Source organism: Enhydra lutris, unplaced genomic scaffold (assembly GCF_002288905.1).
Source record: "Enhydra lutris kenyoni isolate GAN:26980312 unplaced genomic scaffold, ASM228890v2 scaffoldscaffold75, whole genome shotgun sequence".
Taxonomy (NCBI): domain Eukaryota; kingdom Metazoa; phylum Chordata; class Mammalia; order Carnivora; family Mustelidae; genus Enhydra; species Enhydra lutris.
Window position 1 is genome coordinate 5,044,797 of NW_019154159.1, and position 27,154 is coordinate 5,071,950.

A 27,154-nucleotide genomic window follows, 5' to 3' on the forward strand; every position below is an offset into this window, starting at 1 on the left:
GGCGGGGCCGCAGGGCGAGCTGCGGCCGCTAGCAACCAGCCTCCAGCCTGGCGCCTCCTCCCCCGTCCGTCACGGAGGCCCGCCTTTCCTGCCCGCGCCGCCTCCGGATTGGCCGCCCGGGTGCCCGCTCCAGCCGTCCGAAGAGCTCATTGGGCGCCTGGCTGTCCTTCGGGCGTTCGGGGGTGGGAGGAGCCGAGAGGAGCGGAGCCCCCCCGCCCGCCCGGGACAGCGAGACGTCGATTGGACCAGCCGGAGAGGGCGGGGCCTCGACTAGTGGCGGGGGGAATGGGCGGAGCCTCAGGGAGGCTGGGGAGCGGGCGCGGCGTGGGCGGCGTGGCGCTCCCGGCACGGTTCCGCGGTACCCAGCCGGCCGCGCCGACGCCCAGGCGGCCCCGGGCGCCCACAATCTCTGGTCACCCACACCATCCCCCGGCTCTCAACACCGTCCACGGCCTCCCACGCGGTCCCCAGTCGCCCATGCTGTCACCCGGTGCCCACACCGTCCCTGCCGCCCACGCCGTCCCCCAGACTCCCTTCACGCCCTCCCTTGGCTGCCACACGGTCCCCATCGCCCATGCTGTTCCCCGGTGCCCATGCCGTCCCCAGTTGTCCACGGGTCCAGACTCCCTCCCAGCTGAGCCCCGTCTGGACACGAGATCCTGCTGCACTGTCGGCCCCCACCCCCCGCAGAACTCCATTTAGGGCTGGCACCTGCACATCCCAGAGCCTCGCTGGTGCCCTTTCTCAGGCGCCCTGCCCCAGGACCTGGTCATAGACCGGAGACCACTGCCCTGCCAAGGCGACGTGGCGGTTTCATATCTAGGTCTATGGTTCAACTGAGATTTTGTGTAAGGTGTAAAGTATGGGATGAATTTTTTCCGGGGGTGGGGTGGGGTGGGGTGTGCATGGATGTCGAATTATCCCAGTACTATCTGTTAGAAGGTCATCCCCTCTCTATTGAGTTACCCCCACACTTTTGTGGAAATCAGTTGACCATATTTGCATGGATTGATTTCTGAACTGTCTACACTGGCCCATTGATCTGTGTCTGAACTTCCACCATCATGGATTAGTGCTGCTTTACAGTAAATCTTCAAATCAGATAGTAGGCGTCCTCTTTGTTCTTCTTTTTCGAAATTACCTTGGCTTTTCAATTTATTTTTACTTTTCTTATAAGTTTTCATATCAGCTCATCATCATCCACAAAACAAAACAAAACAAACACCCCAGCTGGAACTCTGATGAGGACTTTTTTTTAAGATTTCACTTATTTGTGAGAGAGAGCAAGTGCATGCACACAAACATGGGGGAGCAGGAGGGAGAGGGAGAAGCAGGCTCCCCTCCAAGCGAGAAGCCCAACACAGGGCTTGATCCCAGGACCCTGAGATCAGAACCTGAGCTGAAGGTAGCCGCCTGACTGAGCCACCCAGCGACACTTGATGAGGATTATGTTAATTCATCTGTAGATGAATTTGGGAAGAACTGATGTCTTGATAGTATGAAGTTTTCCAGTCCATGAGCATGGTATACCTCTCCGTTATGTAGGCCTTCACCGGCTTCTCTTACCAGTCTCCTGTATTTTTCAGCATACGGTGTTATTGCTAGTATGTAAAATACAGTGGTGCATATAATTTACCCTGTAACCTATGCCCTTGCTAAACTCACTTATCAGTCTTAGGAATTTTTGTAGATTCTATGGGAGTTCCACATAGACAGTAATGACTGTGAATAAGTCTCCCTTCCAATCTATTTGCCCCCCTTTCCTCCTGTTTCAGTGAACTGGCCAGGGCTTCCAGTACAATGCTGAACGGGAGTAGTTACGATGGATAGAACCACCTTGTTCCCAATCTGGGGGGAAAGCTTTCAGTGCCACACGATTAAGCATGCATGTTAGCTCTGGGACCAGCTCGAAGAGATCATTGTATTTCTCATTCACTGAGTTTTTTTCATGAATGAAATGTTGGCTTTTGTCTCTGGCATTTTCTGCATAAAATGTGATTTTTCTTCACAAATGTTTGGTGAATTATAGATTAATACTCAGAGGTTGAACCAGCCTTACATCCCAAGGATTAATTCTACTTCTCATGACGTATTAACCTTTTTATATATTGTTGGATTTATTTTGTTAATATTTTGTGGATAAAAAAATCCCCAGGACTTAGGTTCATGAAGGATATTGGTCTGTAGCTCTCTAGACCACATACACATGGAACAATCCTCGAGACAGACTATGTCCTGGGCCACGAAACAAACTTCAACAAAAGTTTCAAATCTTGAACAATAGAACTGAAGTTATAGAAAACATGTTCTTACTACATCAGAATTAAAAGCATAACAGGAAAAAATACATTTAACAACCCACTAGACAAAAAGACATTTCAAGGTGGATTAGAAAATATCCTGAACAAGTGAAAATTAAACTATTATCTGGAGCACTCTTGGTGGCTCGGTTGGTTAATTGTCCGACTCTTGATTTCAGCTCAGGTCATGATCTCAGGGTCGTGGGACTGAGCAGAGTCCGCCTGTCCCTCTCCTTCTGCTCCTCCCCTTGCTCTATGTTTAAAATAAATAAAAATCTTTCAAAAAAATAATAAAACTATTCAAATTCATGGGATGTAATCAAAGCAGTGTCTGGAGAAAAACTTGTAGCATTAAAATTCCAATGTTAGAAAAATAATAAAGGTCTCGGGGTACCTGGGTGGCTCAGTCGGTTGAGTGGCGGCCTTTGGCTCAGGCCATGACCCCAGGGTCCTGGGATTGAGCCCAGCATCGGGATCCATGCTCAGTGGGAGGCCTGCATCTCCCTCTCCCTGCTGCTCTGCCTACTTGCATTCTCTCTCTGTCAAATAATAGTTAAAATCTTGGGAAAAAAACAAAAAAGAAAAATAATAAAGGTCTCAAATCAATGATCTAAGCTTCCACTTTAAAGAAACCAGATAAAAAAGAAAAAGAAAAACAAATCCAAAACAGTAGGAAAGAAAAAGTAGACAGCAATGAAATACAAAACATAAAAACGGTAGAAAAAAATAATACAAAGCTTTTGTTCTTGAAAAGAATATTACCTTCTAACCAGACTAACCAAGAAAGAGTGGGAGAAAGTCATCAACATGAGAAATAAGGATGGAACATCATTACAGACCCTACAGACAGGGGCGTCTGTGCAACAGACCAACTCCTTGGAAGACAAATTCCTGACCCTCACGTGGGACGATAACCCGAAGAGCCCTGCACAGGCGTGAGAAACTTCATTTCATAGTTGAAACCTCAGCCCCACTGGGGAGTCGCCCCCAGCACTTAAGGAAGAAGGAATACCTGTCCTCCTGTCGGGGGGGAAGTCCTCTTTGTGCGGCCTTGTTAATGCTGTTTCTCCCGAAACACACGTGCACCCAGGCAGGAGTAACAGCGCCAGGCAGCTCTGGGTGCACACCAGTATTTACTTAGGACGTTTAGGTGTCGTGACCGCCCCGGGCAGTCGGCGGGAAGCAGCCACATGTGGCTCATTGAGTGACCTGACATCGCAGACAGCGCCCGCCTGCTTGTAACCCCACAGGGGCAGGGGTCTGAGTTCAGAAATAAAAGAGCCAAGCGGTGGTTCCAAACCCACACAAAGCCTTGTTTCTGGGAGGCAGGCGCGGGTGTCCAGGGGACCTTGAGGTCCGGCATCACCGAGGCTCTGCTGTAAGCCTGCCTGCTCTACGGGGATCCCAGTCCCGATGGCTGGTCTCTGGCACAGGAGACATGGGATGGAAACTGAGGCAGCACCAGGCCCTCCTCTGCAGTCACTTGGAAGCAGTAGCAGCTTGGCAAGGGCTGGGGCCTGGGCCGTTCCCCCACCCGATGCAGCCCCCACAGAGGAGCCGGCCGCCCCCCTCCACGTGCCTGAGTGTGCTCTGAGGACCCAGGCCTCCCCTTCTGTCCCCTCCAGGCAGGCCATGCTGTGCCCTCTGCCCCACAGCTCCCCCTTCCCATCCCTCTGGCCGCAGGGAGCAGGGCCTGTCCGCAGATGGGGCCACACAGATGGCTGCGTGTCAGGAGACCCAGCTGTCCACACCCCCAGCTGCCGATGCGACAAGCCACTCCGCATCTACTTCTGCCTAGAACCCCACACGGCTCCCCTGTGCGGCCACCACGCCCACAAGAAGGGCCCATGTGTGAAGGCATCCATCTTCCCCTGCAGGAAATCGGGGAGCCGGTCTTTGGGTTGGGAGCTGGCCCCCGTGAACCCCTTTGCACGGTGCTGCCTGGCTCTATCTGGCGCGTGGACTCCTGGCGTATCACCCGGCTTGACAAGTGGCTGTCAGACGGGCTCACACGCCGCCAGCCCCACGTCTTCTGCGAGCAACAGGAAGCAGCCGGAGGGAGAGCAGGGTCCGGAGCAGATGCCCAAGGGGAGCCTCTCTTCAGTGGGACACGGGGGCTGTGTGCAAACAGTACGGTACGAAGTCACGGGGTCCTGGGAGTTACAGGGCAGGGGCAGTGAGGACCCCATGTGCAGCCCAGGCCGGCCAGGTCATGAGTTTAGAAACGGGAAAGCTGACGACTCTGGGCCAGGAGGCTCCCTCGCTGCCACCTTCTGCGACAACGTCCACGGGGCCTGGGGGCCCTCTCCTGTGGTAGTCCCGGCCCCCACCAGGCGGGGACAAGCCACCAGCTCCATTCCGACGAACAAGGAGCTACAGCCTCCACTGGCCGCCGGGCTCTGCAGGCCGTGGCCGGGCTCCCGGCTAAGTGCTGGTGCTCCTTTTGGGGAGCCTGTGCCCAATGGGCTCCACTCAGAGGGGGCCCCCTGCTCTCCGGGACCTGTCAGTCTGGTTTCTGCCTCCCCAGACTCCCCAGGGACCGAGAGGGAGGAGCCATCTGGGGGAGGGGACTGCGTGGAGCCCTTGGGCGACAGGAGGGTGGGACTCAGAGGCCGCAGGAAGGCTTGGCTCCCAGCGAAAGGCACAGCGTCGGTCAGCAGGTCAGACGGGCCCACCGGGGCAGCAGCGGGGCCCAGCTCAGCCGGGGGCCTCTGGGCAGGGGGCCGCTGTCGGCAGGAGGCTTCGAAGTGCCTCAGGATCTGGACGTGAAAGGAAAGGGGACTGGCTGAGGGCTCCCGTGCACCCTTGGGGCGCACAGAGACACCCCTCCCAAGCACTCCGGCCCAGAGAGCAGGCTGCTCGGCTGCCCACCCAGACCTCCTCCTCCTGCTGTCCCCCACCTGCTCCAACACCAGCCATGCCCTCTGCACCCACACACGGCCGCGCCTGCGTCACACAATGGACACTTCCCCCATCAGCGAACCTCACTGCGCGGCGAGCCAGCTCGGGGAGAGGCGGTCCCCTGTTGGGCGCCACACCAGCCCGACACAGACGCCCTTCCCCACTGCTACACACAAGGCCCCCTCCCGCCTTCTCGTCCCCGCAAATCCCACTACGACTGGGACTCAGATGTCGCTGGGTCTCTAATTCTTTGCTGGACAGCTGAAAGGCCAGCAACTCCAGGTCTGAGTTTTCTGGGGCCACAGAGCGATGGAGACGCCAGAGACGCCAACAAGCAGAGCAGCGGCAGGGCCTGGCTGCAGGGGTGCTGCCCAGAAGCTCCCTAGAGAGTCAGGTGCCCTGCACACCATTCAAGCATCAGTGGAAAAAGGACTCTGGGAGAACAAAACCATTTCTGCCCTCCAGGAGCCAGGGAGGGGTCTGGGAGCCAAGCAGGGACCCGTGACCTGTGGCCCAGGGCGGAGAACAGGAGCAAGCAAGGAGGGCTTCCTGCAGAAGGCCGGCTATGAGCCAGGCCCAGTGGGAAGTGGGCCGCATGCCCAGCAGAGCCGCCAAGCAGTAAGGCAGGTGGATGGGCAGGTTCCAGGCACCGGAAGAGGCCGGGGAGAGGGGAGTGCCATGAGCCGGGAACCCCAGCTGCTGCTCTAAGGGCGCGAGCTGTCCACACAGCCAGGAGCAGCTGGGACAGGCTGCCCGGGACAGGAGTGGGGCTGCCGGGGCACCCCCTTACCCGCCCTCTGCGCCCCAGCTGCTGCCCACCTTGGTGGCCTTGCTGGTCACAGGTCCCGGGCTGCCCGCACTGAGCTCCTGTAGCCGCGGCCGGGTGAGAAGCAGGATATGCTCCTGGGAGAGCAGGTCGGTGCACCCCAGGGATGCAATGGCGCCCAGCGCTCTCTGCCAGGCACACAGAAGGTCAGCACGGTCCACCCCGGGACCAAGGGCCATCTGGCCAGCTCCCCTCCTCCTGGCCCAGTTGCGGCTCCAAGGCCGGGAAGCCCTGGGGCAGGCCACTCTGGAATCCTGGGCTCACTTCCCCTCCTGCCCAGGTCAGACCGCCAGTGGGGAGGTGACCAGCTACCCCTGCCCGCCCCCCTGCACCCGTCCGCACCCCCCATGGGCAGGGCCTCACCATCTGCACGCACTCGCTGGGCCCATCCAGGCGGCGGGTCAGCAGCTCGAGCACAGCCTCACAGTTGAGCAATCCACACCTGCAGGGGCAGCCAGAAGGTGGGGCGCAGGGCCGGGAGCCGGGGGCCGGGAGCGGGGAGTGGCAGGGGACTCACTCTTTGATGAAGCACTGGGCCTCCTCTCGGCTCAGAAAGGCGCGTGGCCCATGTGTCACAGTCTGGACCAGGCTCTGCTCCTGCCGGCAGTCACTCAGGGCCACGGCCTCCACCCTGTTGTGGGCACAGTGGTCAAGATCGGAGAGACCCCTCCAGGCCAGGAATCCATGCAGGATGGGACCCAGAAAAGGACCAGGAGGAAGCCCTAGTGCCCACTCACCGCTCTGCCAGGTCGCTGGGCGCCTGGCTGGCCGCCGAGGGGCTGTCACTGCCCGACCGACTGCCCGCGTCCGAGGCCTTGCTCGGCTCTCCGCTATCCTGGGGGGACGTCTGGGAGCTGGAGCTGCTGTCTGGCTCGTCCCAGCCCCCTCCAGCCTGCCCAGGCTGGGGTCTCAGGACTGTGAGAGATGGGACTGGGGGTGAGATCGGGGGGCCTCTGACCTGCCTCATATGCCCCTCCTGGGGCACCTGGACCAGGAAACCCAGGGAAGGGCCTGAGCTCCAAATAGACACCGGGCACGAGGCGATGTGGGACAGAGCGGGGCACCCCTCACATGGGTGGCTCAGGGCGGGGACCGCCGGCCTGGGATGCCTGCCTGGGACATGCCTGCCCTCAAGCCAGCTCACACAGACCCAGCAGCGCTGGGCACCCAAGGCCGGAGGAGCGCTGGCCCATGGCAGGAGGTGCGGGGCCCGACAGGGCGGCACTCAATTCTCAGGGATTCCTGATGCTCTCTTTCCAGCCAGCCGAGCTCCCAGAAGCCTCTGCTACAGGCAGAGAGGCCGATCACCCTGACGCTTGTCCCTGTGACATTCCTGGCCACACGCCCGGCTGTGAGCCCCCGTGCCGCTGTCTACCCCCCCAGGGTGGACACTGGGGTTGTAGACGTGGATGCTGGCCCTGGCCGTGCACCCCTGCTGTCCCGGCTGAACCAGCAGCAACTGGGCTGGGGTCCCGGGTCTGTATCTGAGTGGGGGCAGAGGCTCTAGGAGCCCCACCTGCTTTGGGACTGTAACACCCGAGCTCCTGGCAAGAGACTGGCAAAGCAGCATCTACATGCCGTACATAACTTTTGTGTGACAAGGAAGCCACCGCAGAGACCCGGCAAACACACAGCAGGCCGGTGGGAGGCTCTGCGGGGGCGCCGCACGCCCTAAGGAGCATCGGGTCACGTGCTGCTTGAGTCGTGGCCGGATCGGCACAGCGGAGTCCCCGTTCCGCGCAGGGCACCTTCCACAACCCCCCCGACTGCCCCTCCCTGAGCCGGGAACCCCTGGCTCTCGCTACTAAAGGAGTCTCGCTCTCCGCACCCCACTGTCCCCTCTCCCCGCTCAGAGGACAGGGAAGGACGGCTCACCCAGACCCCCCACCCCCCAGAAAAGCCAGACCCCCCAGAAGAGTCTCACCATTTCCTCGGGCACCTGGGAAGGTGCCAGAGAGCGGCTTCCCAGCACCCGGGCCGCCGTGGCCGGCCGAAAGCGTCATGGCAGGCTGGTAGGCGTCTCCCCGCGGCAGGGAGCTCTGGGTGCGGGGGCTCTCGGGCCCAGGGCGCACAGCGTTGGCCACCACCTCCGCAGCCTTCTGGATGGTGGAGAGGAAGGCTTCGCCCGCAGAGCCTGCAGCAGAGGGAGAGGAAGAGGGTAATGGCCCTTTTTGGTCCCGTCCTCCGTGCTCGCCCACATTTCCTGGGGGGAGAACCTGCTCCCGCTCAGGGCTCAAAAGGTGGAGATCTGAGCTGTAGTTACAGAGAAGAGGCTATGCAGGGGATCTGGGTCCTTCCGGAAGCTTCCCTGGGGAATTCTGCTTCAGTATATGCCCAGGCCCGATGGAGCCCAGGTGCTCCACGGCTTACAGCAGAACCATGCTCCTCGGTCCCCTCACCCTGTGTGGGAGCAGGGGACAAGGTGCTGCTCGTGCTGGAACTCACAAGCCCCACGGCGGCTCAGGCCCTTGCCCACGCGAATGCCCCACAGGGACCAATCCCCATCACCCCCGTGTCAGGAAGAGACAAGACCTCCAAGCAGGTCTGGCATTAGGCTTCCCACGCGCTGGGGGGAGCGTGAAAGCCGGGACAAGAACGGGTAGCACATGGGCCACCACAGCTTCCGCCCCGAATCAGCACCACACCCACTCGGGGTCGCCTCTGTCCCCGCCAGGCCCAGCACCCTGTGCCCTCCGGCCCTTGAAGGAGCCAGGGGCTGGGCGCCCACACACGCAACGGAGGCTCAGCCTGACTTCTTGCCTGCTGGCGCGGACCTGCCCTGCCTCCTTGTCCCGCAGAGAAGGGCAGAGAAGACCATGGGCGCCAGGTACAGCAGCCCAGCAAGACCCCCTCCACGCCTCAGCAGGCCCAAGCTGCCAGGCACCCTGCACCCGAGAGCCCCCGCAGCACTCACCCACGTGGCCCCGCTCCTTGCTGTAGCCGAAGCCCTGGAGGGCGCTCTGGGGTCTGGACCGCGAGCCCATGCCTGTGGACGAGGCCCACGTCAGCCTCAAGTGTGGCCACCCACCCCCAGCCCTGCTCAGGGCAACATGCTAGCCAAGCACGTCAGGTAGGGAGGAGGGGCCCCGAGGCCTCCCCGGAGGGAAGACTCTTTGGCAGGGATGGACACAGTATCCTACCTGCTGGAGGCAGGGCCCTGGGCGGCTGGGAGGGAGGTGGAGGCGACAAGCTGTCAGAGAACAGGGCGCTCCCCAGGTCCTAGACGAGGAGAAGGGCGCTCAGTCCATGGGGTCTGGCTGCTGTCCCCCGTCCCCATGGTTCTCTGAGGACCAGCCCAGATCTGGTCCCACAGCAGGAACAGAGCCAGGGTCCCAGGTGGTGGGAGAAGGACTCAGGCCGTCCTGGGACTGACCTGAGTCCTGGACTCACCTGGGCAGCTGCGCGCACCTTCTGGTACAAGCTGTTCCCATGGAGAGGATCCGGGGGCCCCGAGAACACTGTGGGCAGAGCCAGAGTGACAGGGCTGAGCGGCTGGTCCCCAGGACACTGAGCTACAGCCCATCCCAGCCCGGGCCGCCCCCCATCGGCCCCTAGAGCTCTGAGCCCTGGCAGGTGACCCCGCACACCCAGGGTCCGATAAGATTCCCAAAGCTCAGGTCTGTCCTCAAGTTCCCCACGTGATGCGGCTTCCCGGTCCAAGTCCCTACAGTGACACGGCTTCCTGGTCCCTACGGCAGCCACCAGCCTGGGGAACCCGCCACTCCCCAGAATACTGCTGCTCCTTGGTCCAAGCCTGGGAGCTCCCAGAGCCCCTTCTCCAGGACCCACTGCCCCAGGCTTCTTCTCAGAGCCACATCACCTTCCTGGCCCATGGAGGCGGCAGGCCCAGGGCCCCTGGCCGCCCCCTCACACATGTGCACAGCAGCCAGGCCCGCGTGTCAACCTGCAGAAGGCAGCGGGGGCCCCTCTCCCCGACCCCACTGCTGTCTCTCTCAGCTGAGCCCCTACACTGGCGGCCTAACCACCTCTCTCGACCCACTGTCTACCCGGAGAGAACACCAGTGAGTCCCATCCAATTCCAGCCCTGCAGGTCCCCACGGGCTCAAGGGTCGAACCGTTCTTCATCACGGCCTCCAAGCTCTGCCTTTCCAGGAGCATCAGCCGCGGCAAACGAGATTTTCTTAGAAAAAATTTAACCGTCGCAAGCTCTCCCTGTCTCCTCTGTCACAAACACGTCCCACACCGGCCTGGTGCTGCCCTGTCTCCGTCCTGGCAGGCGGCCCAGCATGTGCACACATCAGCCCCTGGGCCCAGCCGGGACTGGTGGCCGGAAACTGAGCCACCAGTGAACAAGGGACAGCACCCGGCCCCTCCTGTGCAAGCCGAGGAGGTCCCCCGCGGGCTCCCCTGCCCCAGAGCCACCCGCTGGCTCAGCCCCACCTCCCCACGGCCAGTGGCACGGTCCCCCGGGGTCGGTGCTAAGAGCACAGTGGACCGAGACTGCTACGTGGTAGTCGCCTGTGGTGAGAGACACCGTGGTCTGCCCACCCCCACCGGCCCCACCGAGCCGCTCTACCCGTGCTCCGGGGGCGCAGGGCCCAGGTGATGACTCGCACGGGCCACGGTGCACACCGCTGGGACCCACCAGCTGGCGAGAGTCCCCGAGCATGCTGTTTCCGTGCGCTAGTTCTGGGGAGCTCACTGGGACAAGGACGAGCCCCGACAGACCCCTGGGGCAGTGTCCGGTTTTGTGCGGTGATGCTTTCCCAGGCACCAAGCGCCTACCTGCACCCAGCCCTGCCTTCAGTGAAGGGCCGACAGTGGTTTTGGGGCGGGGGGGGTACCCCAGCACCTGGCAGGTAGGACGTGCTGCCTAACTGCTGAGGGTCCCCTGTGAGCACCAGATGGCCCAGAGCAACTCAGTCCCCCTCCCTGGTGCTCCCTCTCGCGGACTGCTCGGTGGGCACGGTTCCTGCCTCGATTCATTCAGGCCATGTGCTGGGGTCTGTGTCCCCAAGACCACCCAGGGCTCCTGCCTTAATGGAGGAGAAGGTCTCAGGCCGCATCCCCCCAGGTCCTAGTTAAGGAGCAAGATAGGTGACAGCCCCCGGCCTGAGCGGGGGTGGGGGCGAGACGTGCATTTAGACCCCGACAGGCCAGAGCCCACCTCCCCGATGGCCTCCCACAGACCTCCTGAAGCAGAAGCTGACGGTGCTCCCCGTCCCGGGCCCTGGGGAGGAGACCGAGCCCGTGACTCCGGGAGGCGGCACTGATGCCGGCTGATCTCCTGTGGCGTGCCAGGCCCCAGAACAGGCAAAATAGCTCTGGGCCACCAAGGCGTGGCCGGGCACGTGGGCAGAAACTGGCCACTCTGCCCCGTGCTGCGGGCGCAGCTGTGACGGCCAGAAGGGGAAGGCGCGGGACAGAGAAGGTGGCAACTGGGGTGTGGGGTGCTGGCGAGAAGACTTGAGCTGTGTGGGGGGACCCTGGCTGCCCGTCCCCCTGCCCGCAGTACCTGCGGCTTCCTGGATGAAGGCCGGGTTGCGTTTGAGGATAAGCAGGGAGGACGCAGAGCCGTGGGCACACAGGTGCAGCAGGATCTTCAGCACCTGCAGGACAGTCACGGGGGCGGCACCGGAGGACAGTCACAGGGGCGGCACAGGCCCGGAGGGCAGCTGGCACACGTCCCGCTGCGTCCTCCTGCCCCGCCAGCCACTGGCTCTGACCCCGGGGAGGGTCTGCAGGGGCTGCGCTCACCTTGAGCTTCACGCGGCCGGAGCCGCTGTGCAGACGGTTCAGAAGGTACTCCAGGAGGCACTGGCTGCTGCCCAGGGACTCGTGGGAGATCTCTGGGAGGCGCTTGGGTTAGGGAAGGAGTGTGCTGAGCCCGGGCCATGCTAGGGCCTAGCTGGGGAGAGAACCCGGCCTTCCTGCCACCGGGCTTCCCAGGAACCCTCCCACCAACACCCACCCGGCCCTGGTTTCCAGAGCTCGGGGCTTGGGGACCTCCTGAACCCCGGGACGTCCTAATGTGGCTTTGGGCCCCACACACGTAGTCTCCAGGGTAGAGGAGCGGCGCCAGGGCCCCGCGTGTGGGCACAGGGAAGGATACTAGCGATCTCCTCGAACAAGTACCCAGGACACGGGACATCGTCGTCCGACGTTCCCTTCAGCAGGACCGGGAGCTGGAAGGGAGCGAGAGCCCCCTGAGCGCGCGGCGGGACAGAACCAAGGCTGGTCCCCATCTCGCCAGAGCGGTGCGCGGGCAGGACGGAAGCCTCCGGGACACACGGCCGAGCAGCGCCCGCACTGGGCTTACTGTGGACAGCGGACGGCTGCTGTCCGGCGCCCCGGAACAGGCGCGTGGAAGGCGCGGGAGGCTGCGGACGTGCCCTCCTCGCGCACCTGCCCGCCAAGGGGGAGCCGCAGAGGCCCGTGGAACCGTGACGCGCGGGGCCCAGAGCGGGAGCTGACGGCCCGGCCCCGCGGACAGCGCCGGGGAGCGCCGCGGGCCGCCACGAACCGGCCTCGGTCCCGGCACGAGGCGCAGGCCCCCGCGCGCACGACCATCACCCCGGTCTCTGCAGGGCAGGGCCGCTTGTCGAGGCCCGGAGGCCGTCCCCGCGAGCTGCCTCCGGGCCGGCGCGGGACGGGTCCCTGACCCGCACACAGCTGCGGGCCGCCCGGTGCTGCCCAGCCCGCTGCCCCTCAGTCCTCCCGGCGCGGACACGCCCGCGCGCGGGGCTTCCCCGGGCTAGGTCCAGCGGGGACGCTCCCCGGGGCTGCGTTTCTGCAAAACCAGAAAGCCAGAACCCGGAGGCTCCGGCCGCCTCTCCCGCTCGGTTCTGGCCCCGCGGCCGCAATGTCCCGCGTGGGTCGGACACTGCCCATGCCGCGGCCGTGGAGACGGGGAGGGCCGAGGGGAGCGGCGGGGTCGCCGAGCCCCGGAGGACGCCCCGACGGGGGCCGAGCGGGAGCAGGGCGGAGCCGCGGTCGCCCGCACTCACCCGCTGCAGGAAGCTCAGACGGTCCCGCAGCAGCGGTGCGGTCGCCATGTTGCCGGTCACCTTCCGGCCCCGCCCGCGGCCGCGGCCCCGGACCCCCTCCAATCAGCGCGCGCGCCTGGCCCAGATGGCCAATCGCTCTCGCGGGGCGGGTCCCCGCGCCGAGCCAACGGACAACTTGAGCCTGAGCCAATCTAAAGTCCCAATCCAAGACAGACAAATCCACGAGCTACTTGCAGAGGAGAGGGAGAACCGACACCGCCCCGGAAGGGGGCGTGGACTGAAGCCTGGCCAATGAAGAACCGCAGGGACGACTGCGGGCGGAAGGCGCGCCTATCGAGCCGCCGGACACCGGAAGAGGACGGGCCCAAGATGGCGGCGCCCAGAGGTGCCGGGAGGAGCCGTTCATGTCGGGGAACGGAGCGGTGTGGGGGCGCGTGCGAAGCCGCCTCCGCGCCTTCCCCGAGCGCCTAGCAGCCTGTGGGGCCGAGGTGAGGAGCTGCCGGGCGGCGCAGTGCCTACGGGACGGGAAGGGCCCGCGCGGGCAGGGCGGTGACCGGCGGGGCGCGGGGTCTGCTCCGGGAGACGGGCGGGCGCGGGGGCCTCCGCGATCCTCGCCTTTCCCCGCCCGCCCACAGGCCGCGGCCTACGGCAGGTGCGTGCAGGCGTCCACGGCCCCCGGCGGCCGCCTGACGAAGGATCTGTGTGCGCGGGAGTTCGAGGCCCTGCGGAGCTGCTTTGCCGCCGCGGTAGGTGGGCGCCGCCCCGGTCCTCTCCCTTCCCGGCCTCGCCGAGCGGGGGGCCCACAGGCCTGCCTTCCCTTGCCGTGCGTCCGGTGCCGGTGCCTGCGGCCGCCTCGGAGCTCGGGTGCCCGCGCCTGTCGGGGGAGGGGAACGGCAGCGGGGCGCGCGGGGCGAGCGCCTGGAGCTCGTGGGGTGCGGTGGCCCTGGTGTCCAGAGGAGCCCCGGGCACCTCCGCACCCGCGGTCTTCGCTTCGCGGGCGGTGAGCGCCTCACGGGTGTGCTGGACGCGCGGCTGCAGCCCTGAAGCCCGCCAGCGCCCACCGAGAACCTCGCTGCCCCGATGGCCCCAGGGGCACTCGCAGGTCACTCTGCTGGGCTCGTCAGCCCCCGCCGCCCTGGAGGGGGCCGTGTGGCACCAGTCGGCGCCTCCTTCGGTTGGGACTCTGGGCGCTCAGCAGCGCGTCCCTTCCGTTTCCCAGGCGTTTAGTGATCTGTGTGGGGTCAGGTGGGCAGCTGTGAGTCCGAAGGTCACCAGCCCCGGGCAAGGGAAGACCTAGCGTCCCCACGTCTTCCTGAAGGGTGCGGCAGGTCGGGTTGGAGGAGATGCAGACACACCCAGGGAGCCTGGGCTGGGGTAACAGAGGGCGTGAGGAGGGGGCTGCCTGCCCCGCGGGTCCTGGGCCGGTGCCCCGTGTGTTGGGTCGGGGTCGGGCTGTGATGCCAGCGGCTGTGATGTTCTCCGGAGCTGCTGGTACAGAGACCTGGACCACAGACGGGGCAGTTGGGTGAGCAGAAATTAGGGCTGCTGAGGCCATTTCCCGGCATTCCAGGGTCCCCCTGAGCAGACCGGCTTTCTGCGGCGTGGCCGCTCCTCCAGGGAGAGGACAGTGCTCGTGCTGCCTTCCCCGGGGACCTCCCTTGTGATCATAATGGCCGCATCGCTCTGGGCTCGTCCTGCCCCCATCCCTGGTCAGCCCTTGTCACCAGCCACAGGTCTGACGTGAGCCATTCACCCAGGGTCACAGCTGTCGTCTCGGTGGCTTCTCATGGTAGAGCCCTCCCCAGAGCACAGGGGTCGCTGCTCGGAAGAACTTGCGTGTGAGACGAGAACCAGCCGTGATAATTACAGGTTTCCGGGATGGCCTTCTGTGGCGGGCAGTTCCCCGTTCCAGGCGTCTGCACTCGCCTTTGCTCTGATCCCGCAGAGGTCCCCACACTCCGCGCCCCACGCTCAGGAGCTGTTCCACACGCCAGTGTCACAGAAGAGGACAGGCTCGGGGACTAAGTGCCTGAGTGTTTCTCGCAGACGCGCCCCGTCTGCCGGACTCCACGGCACTGGTGGGGAGCAGCGTGAGAGGCAGAAAGGGCGGCAGGCTCCCGTCCAGCGCGTCCCGGGAGCCCTGTCTCTGGGCGAGTGTTCAGCGCTTGGCCGCAGCCTTCTCTGTGAGCAGCTCTGCTGTCTCGGAGCACCCAGCCCGGGGTGTCGGGGCGGCGGCGTCTGCACAGGGCCTGGTCCAGGGGGCGTGGCTTTGGGGGCGCCAGTGTGGAGCAGGTGGAGCGTGGCCCGTGGCAGCTGGGAGCACCCACGCCCCCTGCTAGGCGTCCCTGTCCCCGGCGCTGGTGGCCAGGCTCTCGGGAAGGTAGTGGCTGCCAGACAACGTTTGGTGGGCGGTTTCCTTACTCCGCAGCCTCATCTCACTTACCCCGTTCACACCAAATCCTTTACCTTCCAGGCCAAGAGCCCGAGGGGAGGCCTTTAGGATGGACGAGCCAGCACGGCACTTCCGTCTGCTGCCCCAGGGAGCAGAGCCCGGCGGCGCCGACGGCCCCAAAGGGCAAATGGCGGAAACACCTGAAGCATTCAGAGCGGAGAGGACTGGGGCGGGGGGCGAGTTGGTGTTCCTGCGCCGCGTGCGTGAGGGTTCGGGTTAGCGTGAGACCCAGGGAAGCCACAATAAAGAGCAGGGCGGACCGCACCAGAGCCCTGTTCTGTCGTGCGCGGAGCACCCTGGGCCGTGGGGACACGCTGCTCGGGATGGTCACTTTTTGAAGAATTTTCATCTAAAACACCTTACCTGAGCCTGACGGAGGCAGCAGATGCAGCTGCCGCTTTACAGGCCGTGCCGGAGCCGAAGTCCAGCCGCCGCGAGGGAAAGAGCCACGGGGAGGGAAGGCCACTCAGGCGGTTTTTCTGGACTTGGAAGCAAAAAAGGAGGGGCTGCCCTTCTAGAGGCGCCAGGCAGCCGAGGGAGGGTCTGGCTTAGGAACCCAGCAGCAGTGACTGTGTGGGGCACCTGTCCTTCTGCAGCCCCCCCAGATCAGAGCCCAAGCCCTCCTGACAGTCCCTGTCCACCACCCCAGCCCTGCCACCTGAGCAGGAAATCAGCCACAGTCCAGGGATTCCACGGATCCAGAGCGCCGCCTGCTGGACACTTGGGGACTGTGCTCCAGGAGCCTGGAGGTCACCTTTCCCTTGGGGTCCATAGCCTCTGGCCTGCCAGAGTCCAGCATCCATGCACGGATGGGGGGCGGTCCACGCCCTGGCCCCACACACACCGAGGGCCAGAGCAGGAATGGGGTGGGCCTGGGAGCCCAGCGCTCCTCACCACGACCCTCCTCCCTCCTGTGGCCTTGAGGGTGGGCTTTTCCAGACCCTCACACTCTCCACTCTGACCTTCGGCAGCCTCTTGTGGGGAGCACATGGGTCTCTGCTGGGCACACTGGCTCCGAGCCACTTCTGGAACAGTCCTACCAGGTGTCCCCCTGCCCCCATGTCTCCCAGCTCTAGTCCAAACTCCTGTGTCCCTCCCCTTCGGGCCATACACCCAACTCCCTTCCATGTTCCTTGGCCTTCGTCCTTGTTTTCTGAGGGAAATGCCACAGAACTGGTGTCTGGATGCAGCCATTCCTGCAGCTGCAACTCTGTGTGCCTCGCTGCGCTGGGCTTCCATCCTCACTCCTACCTACCTCCAGTCGCTGGCCCTGCCCTAGAACAGGAGCGCTCAGGCAAGATCCTACCCCAGTCGCCCCGGGCAACTCCCCACCAGGAGGGTCACCCGCTGGCGGCTGTTTACGACGCTGGCGCGCTCCTTGCACCTGTCAGTCTTGGCACCAGTGGTCCGGGTCAGAAGGCAAACGACAGCTCCCGCCCTCCAGCTCCCCGTTTCTGGCAAGGTGACCTCACCCAGAGGTCCTGGGTCCTTCCCTGAGGGGCTGAAGGCTGGGGAGGCCGGGAGAGTGTATACTGGGACGAAGACCCCAAGTGTCCAGGGGAGCGGGGACTGGGTCCCCCACTCTGAGGAGGACGTGACTTTGCAGACTGCAGGAGGATGGCCTGACCTCCAGAAGACACGAAAGTCAGGTCAAGGTAAGAGATCCGGCTAAATGCGTCCAGAAACACAACCCACTCTAAAAAGCGGAGTTCTGATGTTGGGGAAACATGCAGAAGGCGTTTTCCCAGTGAGCAGTGTTTGTTTGGAATTGTTTTTACCTAAGCACAGGAAGCACCCCAAGACCCACCCCCCTCTCCGGGGCTTTCCGCTGCAGGAGCAGTGTCCGTCGGCTCCAGTCTCCCTAGCACCAGCTCCTGGGGTCAGGAGGAAGCCCCTTGGCCTTTTGTTCTAGCCGTCAGGCTGTCCGAGGACACGGGACTACAATAAACAACGTAATTTCAAAGGCACAGGGGAGGTCGAGGCCAGAAGCCATGGCTGGAGCTGCCAGGAACCTGTGGTCCATCACGTGCCGGGGCCCCTCTGGCCAGCAGCCTGCCAGCAGCCACACCTGGGGCCCCGGCAGCGGGGTCAGGAGCACTCACTGCCCTCGGAGCGCAGGGCAGAGCTGGTGAGAGCCCTGGGCTTGCGGGTGGACAGCCCACCATGGCCACACCTGCCCGCTGGCCTCGGCCAGGGGGCGACCATCAGCTCTCCTGTTCTTTGAAAACGGGACACCACACCCCCCACCCCCGCAGCTGCTCACAGGGTTTTTGGAGGCCGTGATGTGTCGGGCTTCCCCGCCCCCCAAGGTCTGGTCCACAGGCGGCCTCACGACCACCAGCACAGCGCCACACCAGCCTCACGGACCGGACACCACGACGTTTCTAATTTGTAAACAACTTTATGGTTTAGAAAAGCAGAAGGAGCGCGGAGAGCAGAGGGGCTGTGACGGGGGCCGAGGCAGGCACGCAGGCGGGCGGCTCTGACCCTCGAGACGCCCGTAGCCACGAAGCTGCGTCCGGCGAGGAGCTGTGCGGGGGCCGAGCTCGTCACGGTTCTCTGCAACCCTCGCAACATCTCGTTTGCGACGACTGTTTGGAGAAAGCGGGAGCCTGGCGTGCAGCGGGTTCTCACAGCGGCCCGTGTCCACACCAGGGCCGCCCGCGCTCCCCAGCCGGCCGCTGCGTCTTCTGGGTCCTGCCGAGCTCGGTCACTCGGACAAGCTGAAGATGCGGGATGGAGAAGGCACAGGCCGCCTGGACAGCGAGGCCGCGGTGACAGGCCGCTCAGACCCCCAGCCACAGCATGACTCTGACTCTGCACCCACATGGCCTCGGCATGGCTGGCTGAGACCCACCAACTGGGAGGACAGCAGCGGCTGGTAGCCGCTCAGGGTTCCTCTGGGGCCCCCACCAGCTGCTTTACCTGGCGGCCGTGGACTACCCACAAGGCACCCCCCGCGGCCTGGTGTAGCTGGGTCTCCAGCGCACGACGGAGGTCATTGACCTGCACGTCCGGGAGAGGGTTAAAGCTGATGATGACCCTGTCCCTTGGGGCCGGGTCCCCCCCTGCCCCAGGAGCCACATCCCGCCGTCTCCTCCTAAGGTCAGAACCGGCCTGGACTTTGAGGTCTCGGTTGGCTTTGGCACGGTCTAGCTTCTGAGCCCCAGGGATGGGCCCCGGATCAGGGTCCTGCCTCCGCTCCGGCTCCTGGACGGCAGTGTCCTCCCCCAGAGCAAGCGCACGGTCCCTGGCGATGGCCTCCTTTCTGGCCTCCAGGTGAGCACCCTGCTGCCCACCCTGAGTCCCAACAGAAACGGCCCGGTGTTCCAGCTGCCGAATCTCGGCCTGGGCCCCGGGGGCTGCTCCTCCTGACCTGCTGGACAGGCCTGCAGGTCCCCGGCCTCGGCTCACCGGCTGGGACCTCACATGAGGGTCGCCATTCTCCCTCGCCCCCGGCACATTCGCTTCCTGAGCACTGGCATTGGAGGCCACCTCTTTTCGAGATTTCTTCCTTTCGTGGGAGCTTCTGCCGAAAGTGTCCTGTTCGGGCAGCTCACCAGCAACGGGCTTCTCTGGGCTCTTGGGCCCCTCGGCAGGGTCCGGCATGGGTACCCGCTCCGGCATGCCAGCGCCAGCTGCCTGGGCCACAGCGCCCTGCTGGCCTTCCCTCGGCTCAGCCTGGGCCACCTGGGGCTCCATGTCGGCAACGCCAGGAGGACCCGCTGGAGCTCTGCCTACAGCCGCCTCGGGCTCCGCCTTGGGCTCCTCCAAGGCACCTTGGCCGTGGCCCTGGGGTGGAGCGGGGAGACGCCCGGGGGCTCCAAGTGCAGGATCCACAGGCTGCTGCGGGGGACGGTCCACGGTCTGCCCCTCCTGGGTCTCCTGCTCCTTCCCTTTGGGTGCCGGCACCCCAGGCTCTGGCTGTGCTTCGGCTGCAAATGAAATCAGTCACCAATTGAACCACGGGAGCGGACGGAAGCTACCAACACGCGGGCTGGAAGGGTGAACTGGCCGGCAATTAAACACGAGCCAGAACTTTGCCCAGCAGGACCCCAGGCCCCGGAGCCCCAGCCCCACGGAGTCACCAGGAGACACCACGGGCGGCCCCGCGCTCGGTGATGACCCCCGGCCCAATCTGGCCCTGACTTGCCGTCCTCGCCGTCCTGCCTCTGCTGGTGTATCTCCTTGTGCTGCTCCTCGATCACCGCGAGCAGCTTCTCCTGCTGGTCTAGGAGCCGCTTCTGCTGCACCTGCTGCTCCTTGATCACCTGCAGGAGGACCGCGTGGTCCAGCATCTCCGCCCGGCCGGCTTCTGCGGAGGGGAGAGCGCACACTCGGAGCCTGCCCCGTCCGCGCAGGCGCTGGGCTGGGTGAAGGGCAGAGGGACGCGGGGCGCCGGCGCCGGCTCGCCTGGGGGACCCTCCCCAGGATGCCCTTCGCTCACACCGGCCCACATGGGCCTGAGGTTTGGACATGCCCAGCAGGGGCCCAGCTGCTCAGATGGTCGCCCCTGGGACTAGACGCCGAGAGAAGCTACAGGGAGGTCTGTGCCACCGTGGGAATGCTGCCGTGTCCTGGGCTGGGGCGCGTTAAGCTACAAACTGCTCTAAAAACAGAATTCCAGAACTCTGAGGAAGTTTCCTCCGAGGTGAGAATTTAGGAAACAAACAAAACGGCCTTCCCCCGCCGCACAGACAAGAAACGGGCCCTCGGTGAGGCAGAGGCCGGCTGCCGACACCCACAAGGCCCAGGCCCCGCTCCCTGACCGCCTGGGAGACTGGCTGCAGGCTGGCGGGGGCGGGGGGGGGGGGGCCGCGCTGCAGGTGTGCGTCCGAGGACCCGCCCGGCTCTCCACGCCCCCAACCCAGAACGTGGGCCCAGGAAGAGGCCCCGAGTCTGAGCCTGCAGCCAGCAGCGGCCCCTGTGGGAGCACCGGCGAGCTCGGCTTCTGCTACAAAGGCCTCAGCACCAGCCGTCTCCTGCGCGCAGCCTCGGCTTACGTAGCTGCTACGACCCGTCTGCCTTTGAACAGGAGGCTGTGAAAGACGACGTGGGCTGTTGGGCTGGGGGCGGGCGAGCTCTGAAGGAAGGACGCTCTGGGCGTGGTGATGGCCCACATCCCGGCGAGGCTGCACACACAGACAAGCTGGCCCGTCCTCCCCAACGGTGACCCATGACCTGCCATGGTAGCGCGGGGTCGGCCTCCCTCCGGCCAGAGGCCCGTGAGGAATACGCTGAGCCAGGCGGCAGGGAGGAGGAGCCACGCGGAGGCCCCCGTGCGGCAGTCCCCACCCCCACCCGGCCCTCCTCCAAACACCCTAAGGTCATGAGGACACCTGCCTGAGAAAGGCCACACCCTGTGGACCGGACTGGGGCTCCGTGGGAGGGAAGTGCGCCGCGCTGTCACCCCCCACCCCGGGCTCTAGACCAGCCACTTCGGCCATGTGCCTTGCTGTCACTCTGGGTACCCATGGCTCATAGCCATGTGACAGTCAACAGTACGACGACAGCCGCCCAAACGGCCTGTCCCTGGAGCCGGTGCTGGAGGAGCGGCCCCAGCCGGCCCGGCCCCTCGGGGGACCAGCCCGGGACCGACGGTGCAGGAGGAGCGGAGTGGTGCCATGTCAGGTCCAGCCAGAAGCGACATGGGGCAGGTGTGGACCAGAGTGGTGACAAGCCGTGCCCACGGACAGAGCCCGTCCCGCCAGGACCCCAGATGGACGCTAACACGCGTGCAGAACACGTTAATCCCGGGCCATGCACACGGCAGAACCTCCATGCAGGCCCTACCCTCGGGGAGGCCTGAAGCAGGCGGCGTGTGCAGACCGCACCCACCGTCCTCCAGGACCAGGGCATTTGTGGAAAGGAGGGAGCTAGGGCATCGGGGGCCCCAGCTGCAGGACTAGAGCCAAGCCTGGGGCGGGGGCAGGCTGCAACGGCGGCTCCAAGTGAAGCCTGTGGCCAGCCAGCCTGCGCCTTCCCCTTCTCGCATCTCAGACCCCGCGCAGGCCTTCCTCGGGAGCATGTCCTCCGGGTCCGTACCTGCTACTATCTGTTTGATTTCGGCTGCTCGTCCCATTGAGAGGCGCACGGAAGAAAGGCAGAGTAGGAAACCGTGAGAATTGTCTTTTCAGAAAGAAAAAAAATCGAAAGAATCAAACAGGTTTAGGTAACAGAGGATAAGCACTGGCATCCGTGAGCACAGGGAGACAAACCAGACAGGAAACACCACAGGAAGCCCCCGGGGCAGCCCCCGGACCCCAGAAAACCTCCAGGGCCTCCTGGCTCAGGCCCCTGACTGCCCCGGGAGCTCAGCAGGCAGCCCCAAGCCCAGTGCTCTGGGCGGACCCTCTGGGGGGCGCGTCACACACAACGGCCCCAGGGCTGTGCCACCGAGATCCACACGCCCAGACCTGGGGGAGGCTCAGGGAGAAACACCCTTGCATGGCTCACGGGGCCCCTCTGCAGACTCGGTGTCCCGGGAGGTGGGTGGGGGTGGGGAGGGGCTCTAACCAGGGAGCAGGTGTGCAGAGGCCCCTTGGTCACCAGTGAAACGAGGACAGGAGACCACCAGCCAGGAAGGCTGCCACCGGCCACACTACAGAGGTAGCACCCAATGGGGCGAAGCCACGAGGAGAGGGTTGGCCCCAAAACAGACGTGGACGTCCGAAGGAGGATTAGCTGCTGGGGATAAAAGCGCGCGACAAGCTTTTGTTTCCAGATGGTGCTGGGTGTTCGCTACAGATGGGCACACACGTCCCCCTTAGCGACGGGTGACACACAGGGGCCGAGGGGAGGCGGGTGGTACCCGTCCTCCCACCTGGGCCGCCGGGAGGGCAGCTCCTAGCTCTAAGCAGCACCGGGGGGGGGGCACAGACACCCCCAGCCGGGGAGCTGACCAGCTCGCGTGCTGGCAACAGTGGCACGGCCGCCCTGAGAGTGCCACACAGGCGAACGGGGAATCCTGTGACAGGACAACAGAGGCTTTTTTAAGGGAAGAAAGAGAGACACAGACCAGCTGGGGCGGGGGTACCCAGAGGAAGCCGCTGGGGGGCGTTACTTCGGGTCTTTCCTCACGAGGAAGCCAGCAAGGACAGAGCCGGGGGTGGGGGCTCGAACAGCCCTGCCGGGAGGACAGGCACCTGCGCCTCCCCCCGCCCCCAGTCATCGCTGTGTGTCTGGAAGGAAGAGGCAGAGGGCTCTCGGCCCCAGGGAGGACACAGCAAGAAAGCGCAGGCCTCACCCTCCAGCTTGCCGCCGGCCTGGCCCTCCGCGTCCCTCTGCTCCTGCGGCTCTGCCTGCGGCCCGGCCTCGGGGACCAGCTTCACCGGGAGGGCGACCTTCCCACCTGCACACACGGAGAGGCGGGAGGTTTGCAGAGAGCTCAGGAGGAAGCGGTGGGGGGGCCGGTGGGGGCAGAAGGCGGGAGGGGGACGCCGTGGGGAAAAGGCTTCCGAGAACCAGCCTCCGCGTCTCCCTCCCTCCGTCGGCAGTCCGCATCCGCCCTGATGACCGCCAGCCGAGTAACGAAAACACACTTAACGATCTCGCGGGCTCATGGCGGCGACAGCGTTAACCACCTTCGCCAATTAACATGCGAGAGCGGCCCGGCCGCGCCGCGCAGCCCTGCACGGCGCGGTACCTGTCGAGCGTCCCCCGCGAGGGCCCAGACGCACGGACAGCGCGCCACCTGACACTCAGAGGTCCAGCAAGCAACTGCGTGACAGATACCCCGGGAGCTGTCACATCCCCAGACTCCGGGCTTCCCCAGCAGCTGCGGAAGGGGCCGCCGCTCTCACGCGTCCGTGTGCTGACCTGGGCGGCCGAGCGGGAGTGCGCGCAGGAGGAGGCCCGCCCGCCCGGCCTCTCCTGGGCCCCCCACCGGAGGATCCGCTTAGGGAGAGCAGTTTGCCAAGACAAGCGCAGCTGACACCCACCGGGCTCACTCCTGTCCGCCAGCTCGCCCGCAGCGCCTGCAGCCCGGCCCGGCAGCGGGACCCCGCCAGCTCTCTCCGCCGCACCGGCTGCTGGGGCGTCCTGCCCCCCAGGTGGCCCTGCCTGGGGTCCTGGCTGCAGACCCCTGTCGCCTGGCCCCTGGTCCTCCTCCACGGGCTCGATGGCTGGCTGGCCATTTCCTTCTGGAACCTTCCAGGGATCTTCAGGGAGACCCCCTGCTACCTCTAAGACCTGGTCCTGTCTGGGTCTCTCTCTTTCCGAGTATGACAGAGGCAGTGCCATCTGAGCCTTGCCCCCCGGAGCCTGTTCCTCCAGGTGCTTGGACGGACGCTCATTCTCTGCGGGCTCTTCTCGGTCTTCACCTTCGTCCACTACCACCTTGTCGTGCGGGACAGGGGGCTCGTGGCGGTGGGCCTCGCCCACTGGTGCTGCCACACCTGGAGGGAGACAGACATGGGGGGCAAGCCGGTGGGCGGCCCGGCTCTCCTTCCCGGAGCGTGAGCTGAGGCCCAGTGCCCAACCGTAGGACGCAGGCTGGCAGGCGCCGCCCCCCACAGGCCGGACTTGTGCCTGAGCACAGACGCTACCTGTAGAGAATTACAACAGGGGCGGCTGCGAGCCGGCTGGCGGGGGCGGGGCCCCCGTCCGAGTCGCCCGAGTCACAGAAGGAAGGAGGCAGAAAGGACCAGAACTCAGGCAGGCCCCTCCCCCGCCGCCCGCCGCCGCCGCCGCCCACCTCGGCCGGGCCGGTCCAGCTGTGCCGCCTCCTGCTTCTCCTTGGCACCTTCCCTCCGGGGCGCGTCCACGGGGCCCTTAATCTGGGCCTGCTCCATCTCATCTTTCTCAGTGGGCAGCTTCGGCTTATCTCGGCCGTCCGCGGCGGCGTCCCCGACTGGATTCGGGCCTGCGAGCAGAACGCCACTCACTGCGCAGTCCCACGCGGCCCGCCGCCCTCCCTCTCCGCACAGGGACGGGGCGGTTGTCCGCAGATCGTAATCACGTTTCCTAGTCGGATGGCAGAGCCTACGCAGTTATTTTTTTCCTGCTCAATCATTAGCAGCTGAGTAGCACAGAAAACTGTCATTTTTCATGTGCATTCTTAACAAAAATATGTCAAAATGCAATTTACACCTGGCCGGGCGCAGAAGAGCACGGCGCCGCGGAATACCGGCCGTCACCACCAGAGGGCAGCACGAGCCCGCGGTTTGCGGCAGGACGGGCGGCAGCCTGGGGAGGGCGCGTGCCCAGGGTCCCCGCTTCGCTGGGACAACCAGCCTGCCACACCTCAAACCCCCGCTCCAGGCGGGTATGGGGGGTGGCGCTGGGAGGTGCTCGGGGGAGGGAACGCCGCTGGGAACGCCGACGGTGAAGCTGTGAGCCTCTTACTGCCAACAGCGAAGATGGCCACCGGCAGAGCCTGAGAACCACGCCTCCCCTGCCCCCAAGTGCCACGCCTGTCCACACCTGTCCCCACACAGTCCTGTGCAGTAGCTCACCCGCATGGCAATCGGGGGCCCACAGGACCGAAACAGAGCCTGTTAGGAAGCGGTCACCATTAAAAAATTGGCAAATGGGGCAAAAACTAAACAACCTGGGAAAAGAAACTTTAAAAATCCATCATTTTACCCTAGAGGTTGGAAGCACACTCTTGTTCCCCATCACAGGACATGAGCTGCCCAGAGAAGGGCTGACTACCGTCCTCCACGGGCAGCAGGGCTGCTGGCCGGAGGCGAGGCTGGGCGGGGGGGTGTCATGGTGTCCTGTTCGGACAGGACCCTGCTGGTCCCAAAGGAGAGGAAATTATTATGCAGGTCGACTGGACCGGCGAGCCCGGGGCGGTGCCCTCACTCATGTGGGTGCCAGGAGGCAGCTGGGGGACGGCCGCCAGGCGGCTGGCAGGCGGACTCTGGGCTCTGCGGTTGAACCGAGGGGCTGGTAACAGTAAGCGGGCGACCGTCGCTCGAGCAGATGAAAACGCCCTGGTCTCTGTCACACAATTCACCCCTTCCCAGAGGCCCTGTGCTCAAACAGGAGTCACCGTAAATCAAGGCGTCTATCTCGTGGATCACAAAGTCAAGAAAAAGTTTTGCTAGGGGCGCTTGGGTAGCTCCGTCAGTTAAGCGTCTGTCTGCCTGTGGCCCAGGTCATGGTCCCAGGGCCCTGGGATGGAGCCCCGCATCGGGCTCCCTGCTCGGCGGGCGGTCTGCTGCTCCCTCTGCTGCTCCCTCTGCTGCTGCTCCCCTGCTCCTGCTCTCTCTCTGATGAACAAAATCTTTTTTTTTTTAAAGATTCTATTTTTACTTATTTACTTGACAGACAGAGATCACAAGTAGGCAGAGAGGCAGGCAGAGAGAGAGTGAGAAGCCGGCGCCCTGCCGAGCAGAGAGCCCAACGCGGGACTCGATCCCAGGACCCTGGGATCACGACCCGAGCCAAAGGCGGAGGCCCAACCCACTGAGCCACCCAGGCGCCCCACAAAATCTTTAAAAAAGAAAGAAAAGGGGCCAGAAGAGAAAGGAAAAACACAAGAAAAGAAAACAAGCTGCTAAGCCATCACAAGACCAAGTCACCTACGTGTGTGGCCCTGTCTCAGCAGGGACTGAGGCAAGTCCCCCATGAGAGCAGGGGCAGCCTGATGGGCTGGGCTGAGGGGACCCCCGTATGGGCGGCAGGATGGCGGGGACCTGAAGCAGCGAGGAGTCTCCCGCCAGGGCCCTCGGACAGAGCTGCGGGGGCACCCGGCTTCACAGCAAGGCCAAGACACCTTGGGGCTCCCGCACCCCCAGCCACGCCTCCAGCCTCCAGCATCCCGGTCCACAGCAACGACCAGCACACCCTGGGCGGGAACTGGGCTCTCGGCCGCAGACAGCCGGTGATGCCTCCCAGCGTAGCGAACCAAACACAACCCCCAGAACAAGCGACTGAGGAGCCGACCATGCCCAGCAGGCAGCTAGGGCCGCGGACGGGCCCGGAGCAGATGGGCACCTCGCTCACCTTCGGGGTCGTTGCCAGGTCCCAGCAACCACAGATGACCCAGGAAAGACCCAGGATGGTCCCGGGTCCGTGCCTCATTCTGCCAGGCGGTGGGAGACCCTGCCTGGGGCGGGTCTGGCTTTCAGAGGAACCAGGCCGCATGGTGACAAGGGACCTACCCACCCGCCTGATGGAGTGAGAGGCTGGAAGTGCCCTGAGACATGCCGACGGACGGTTCCCCACCAGGCTCTCCTTCCCAGGGCCCAGCGTGGGGATCAAGTCCTCAATTCCAGCTCAGCAGGACAGACCCTGTGCTCTGGGCTGTCTTTGGAATCAGGGATGTGGCGGCAGCGGGGGTCAGGGGGTCACAACCTCTACACCAAGGACGTCTGCGCTCGAGCACCTGGGCTAGAGGTGCCTGCTGTGGGCGGCCGGCATCGAGCGGCCTCTCTCCGGGGACCCAGGGCTCAGTTAAGTCAGCAAGCACCAAAACAAAGGGACTGCTCCTATCACACCTGAGCCCACAGATGGGTCCGTGTCACCCGGAGAAACTCCGATTCAGGAGACACGTGGGACCCCAGGGCCATGCACTTGTAAGGCAAGAGCTGAGAGCCAGGCCCGGCACTTAAGTGACTTTCCTGACCCTCAAGGTGGCCATGAGAGTGGGTCGGGGAGTGCTGACTCCTGAAGCCCGCTCTGCTGGGCGCGGCCGGCACGGGCAGGCTTGACCGCTGTATCCTCGCATCTTTCCAAGCACACAGGAGTCACCATGGCT

At 64.3% G+C, this 27,154-nt stretch overlaps 3 protein-coding genes across 10 annotated transcripts in view; 1 reads left to right on the forward strand and 2 right to left on the reverse strand.

The window, feature by feature from the left end:
• Positions 1–3,416: 3,416 nt before the first annotated feature.
• On the reverse strand, positions 3,417–13,045 carry LOC111160437 (TEPSIN, adaptor related protein complex 4 accessory protein). Of its 4 annotated transcripts, XM_022523564.1 has the most exons (13): positions 12,996–13,045; positions 12,101–12,173; positions 11,746–11,837; positions 11,504–11,597; positions 9,418–9,485; positions 9,168–9,246; positions 8,942–9,013; positions 7,952–8,161; positions 6,765–6,942; positions 6,545–6,658; positions 6,391–6,469; positions 6,021–6,155; positions 3,417–5,059 (listed from the first exon to the last, which is right to left on the reverse strand). In XM_022523564.1, the coding sequence occupies exons 1-13, from the start codon at positions 13,041–13,043 to the stop codon at positions 4,511–4,513; spliced, it is 1,791 nt and encodes a 596-aa protein (XP_022379272.1). In that variant the 5' UTR covers positions 13,044–13,045; the 3' UTR covers positions 3,417–4,510. The 4 variants fall into 4 exon arrangements, with proteins under 4 accessions (XP_022379272.1, XP_022379275.1, XP_022379271.1 ...); XM_022523567.1 differs by lacking the exon at positions 7,952–8,161 and having other exon boundaries at positions 8,942–9,036; positions 9,191–9,246; XM_022523563.1 differs by lacking the exon at positions 12,996–13,045 and having other exon boundaries at positions 12,101–12,293.
• A 305-nt stretch (positions 13,046–13,350) lies between these two features.
• LOC111160450 (NADH:ubiquinone oxidoreductase complex assembly factor 8) lies at positions 13,351–15,711 on the forward strand. Its single transcript, XM_022523591.1, is given in 4 exon segments — positions 13,351–13,483; positions 13,631–13,745; positions 15,469–15,521; positions 15,524–15,711. Coding segments are annotated over 4 exon segments (396 nt in total). The 5' UTR covers positions 13,351–13,399; the 3' UTR covers positions 15,668–15,711.
• A 2,117-nt stretch (positions 15,712–17,828) lies between these two features.
• The window catches only part of LOC111160431 (solute carrier family 38 member 10), a 40,314-nt gene continuing 30,988 nt past the window's right edge, over positions 17,829–27,154 (reverse strand). For all 5 annotated transcript variants that reach the window (XM_022523551.1, XM_022523550.1, XM_022523552.1 and 2 more), the window contains exons 12-17: positions 24,143–24,310; positions 23,388–23,843; positions 22,694–22,798; positions 21,493–21,576; positions 19,601–19,762; positions 17,829–19,382 (exon numbers count right to left, since the gene is read on the reverse strand). In XM_022523551.1, the coding sequence (XP_022379259.1) occupies positions 18,337–19,382; positions 19,601–19,762; positions 21,493–21,576; positions 22,694–22,798; positions 23,388–23,843; positions 24,143–24,310 (2,021 nt within the window). In that variant the 3' untranslated portion in view covers positions 17,829–18,336. The remainder of the gene's footprint in view (positions 19,383–19,600; positions 19,763–21,492; positions 21,577–22,693; positions 22,799–23,387; positions 23,844–24,142; positions 24,311–27,154) is intronic.

Excerpts from the sequence above, each read along its gene's own strand:
- LOC111160437 (XM_022523563.1), bottom strand. The coding sequence starts at position 12,233 with ATGGGGACCAGCCTTGGTTCTGTCCCGCCGCGCGCTCAGGGGGCTCTC. Across the intron at positions 6,943-7,951 it reads CCCAGGTGCCCGAGGAAATG|TCCTGAGACCCCAGCCTGGG; the intron begins GTGAGACTCTTC and ends CATCTCTCACAG. Across the intron at positions 6,470-6,544 it reads GCCCAGTGCTTCATCAAAGA|GTGTGGATTGCTCAACTGTG; the intron begins GTGAGTCCCCTG and ends CTGCCCCTGCAG.